This window comes from Aureococcus anophagefferens (genome assembly GCF_000186865.1).
Source record: "Aureococcus anophagefferens unplaced genomic scaffold AURANscaffold_72, whole genome shotgun sequence".
In the NCBI taxonomy this organism is placed as follows: domain Eukaryota; class Pelagophyceae; order Pelagomonadales; family Pelagomonadaceae; genus Aureococcus; species Aureococcus anophagefferens.
Window position 1 is genome coordinate 44,115 of NW_008705623.1, and position 2,601 is coordinate 46,715.

At 71.0% G+C, this 2,601-nt stretch overlaps 1 protein-coding gene across 1 annotated transcript; it reads left to right on the forward strand.

Moving 5' to 3' along the window:
• Positions 1–163: 163 nt before the first annotated feature.
• Positions 164–1,840, forward strand: AURANDRAFT_72776 (expressed protein; the record flags this gene model as incomplete). The annotated part of the gene is made up of 2 exons (XM_009043829.1): positions 164–622; positions 834–1,840. Coding segments are annotated over 2 exons (1,464 nt in total), but the record flags the coding sequence as incomplete, so codon positions are not given.
• Positions 1,841–2,601: the final 761 nt, after the last annotated feature.

The following is a 2,601-nucleotide window of genomic DNA, read 5'->3' on the forward strand; positions in this document are numbered from 1 at the left end:
AGGAGGAGGAGGAGGAGGAGGAGGACGCGACGACGGCGGCGACGGCTTGCGAGGACCCGAACGTGAGAGCGACCTCTGGATCAATGCGCGCTTTTACTTTCGGCACGGCACCGTGCGATTGTTGCACCCATCGAAATACCACAAGCTCGATCGAGGGTGTGGCGTCGACGCCCGCTCTTGCCGCCGCCATGAACACGTTCCTCGGCGACCTCCGCGGAAACTCGAGCAACAACACGACGCTGACGATCAAGTCGAGCCCGCCGAAGACCGCCGCCGTGGCGACGCGCCTCGGCGTGCGCACGGGCGTGCTGACGAAGCGCAACGAGCAGCAGGTCTGGCAGCGGCGCTACTGCGCCCTCGTGCCCCAGACCTTACTGTACTACTACGACGGCGAGCACAGCGAGTCGGCGCGGGGCATCATCGACCTCGAGTACTACACCGAGGTCGAAGTCGTCGCGCGGAACACGATTCGCCTGAGCACGCCGCCGGACATCCCGCTGCGGTCGTTCTTCTTCAAGGCCGACGACGAGGACCAGTGCGCGGCCTGGGCCGCGGCGCTGACGCGGGAGCGCTACTTCGTCGTCGCCGACGAGCGCGACGCCTACCAGCGGCTCCAGGCGGAGTTCCGGACCGCGTGAACATCAAACCTTCGAGCTGACTTCAATGTGCGTGTATGAGACCGCTTTGACGCGAGATCTTCGGCTGTGCTTCGAGAACTCGACAAAAGCGATCGATTCGTCCCAAAATCAGCCGAATCGACTTCGATGTGGCCGAGCTGGAGCATTCTGAAGTTCGGCCCCGACGTCCCGGCTCATCGGTCGATTCCCACGCAGGTTCCAGAAGCAGAGCTCGGAGTCCGCGGAGTCGTGCGACCGGCTCCGCGAGGAGACGGCGCAGCGGCGGCGCGCCTGCGAGGCCGCGGCCCTGCGGCTCGGCGACGCCCTCGCGCAGCTCCGCCAGCAGGCCGTGTCCCTCGGGCTCTCGGAGTCGTCGGCCGCGAGTTTGCGGGAGCCGCGCGACGCGGTCCGCGAGGTCGCGCACCGGCTGCACTACCACATGCGGCGCGCGGCGCACCTCGGCGACGCCGTCGCCGGCGCGGCGGACCAGGAGACGAGCGGCGGCGGCGCCGGGCCCTCGGACGAGGAGCGGCTCCGGACGCTCGACGATCTACGGGAGCGCGTCGCCGCGGCGAAGAGAGCGCGGCAGCGCGAGGAGACGGCGCGCCTCGCGAGCGAGGGCACGCGGGCGGACAAGGCCGCGGCCCTCGACGACGCCCAGCGGCGCGTGGGCGACGAGGCGAAGAGCCGCGTCGCCGCGGAAACGAAGGCCGCGGAGCTCGCGGACCAGAAGAGAATTTTGGTCCGCGAGGTCAAGCAGACGCGGAAGCGCGCGGCCGACGCCAAGGCGCTCGGCGCGGAGCTCGAGGCGCGCAAGGAGCTCGGGACGTTGGGCCTGGGCTTGGACGATTTGGAGGTCGACGAGGAGACGCACCGGGAATTGGCGCTGAAGCGCGCGGGCCTCGCGCGCGACACGTCGTCGGACGGCGGCGGCAGCGACTCGTGCAGCCTCGACGGCGACCTCGCGGCCCACGCGCGGAAGAACTCGAGCGACCGGCTCGACGATTTGCTCCGCCGCGCGACGTCGCAGGCGCGCGACGCGGAGCGGCCCAAGCCGCCGCCGCCGCGGCCGCCCGCGGGCGCGAGCCCCTTCGCCAAGGTCTGCCGCCGGTGCGGCGGCACCGTCGAGGGGCCCCGCAACTCGACGTGCAAGTGCGCCGCGCCCCAGATCGACTAGGCGCCGCGCGCGCGCGCGCGCTTTTTTCTAACGCGAAGCCGCCGGCGACCGCGCCCCGGGGGATCCGCTCTGGTTTTTTTATAAGGGAGCCGGCGCGGCGCGCCTCACTTGTCGGCCTTTTGTCTCTGCGCCATCTTCTTGAGGGAGCCCTGCATGACCTTGCGGATGCGCGCGAGCGAGTCCGTGTTGCCGTCGAGGGAGACGCAGTCGTCGACGCCGTAGGGCGCGTCGACGCGCACCTGGTCGAGGACGTTGATGGAGTCGTCGACCCACGAGCAGTCCATCGTCTTCGATAAAGCGTCGAACATGGCCTGGCCCTCCGGCGTCGCGTTGGGGTTCAGCTGGGCCATGGCCGTCTCCATGGCCTCGAAGGCCTCGGCCTCGCGCTTCGCGCAGAGCTTGAGGTCCACGGCGGGCAGCGGCTGCACGAGCGCCTCCGCGTCCCGCGGCGACGCGTCGGCCACGACCTTCACGCCCGCGACGGCGTGCGCGGGCACGAGGCGCACGTCGCGCGCCTCGCGGCGGCCGTTGGCCGCGGCGCTGAAGAGGACCACGGTCTGGGTGACGGGGTCCACGGTGTAGACGGCGCCGGACACCGTCGGCGCGCCGCCGCCGTCGCCCTTCAGCGTCAGCTCGACGGTCATGCCCACGACGACCTGCGACAGCTTCACGTCCTTGCCGGCGAGCGCCATGTCGGCAGCGGCGCGCCGGACGAGGCTTTCGGAGGGCGGTCGGCGGGTGAGGCGCGTCGACGGCGGTGCTGCGCCGAGCGCGTAAGCCGTGTGCTCGCCGAGGCTCCAGGGGCCG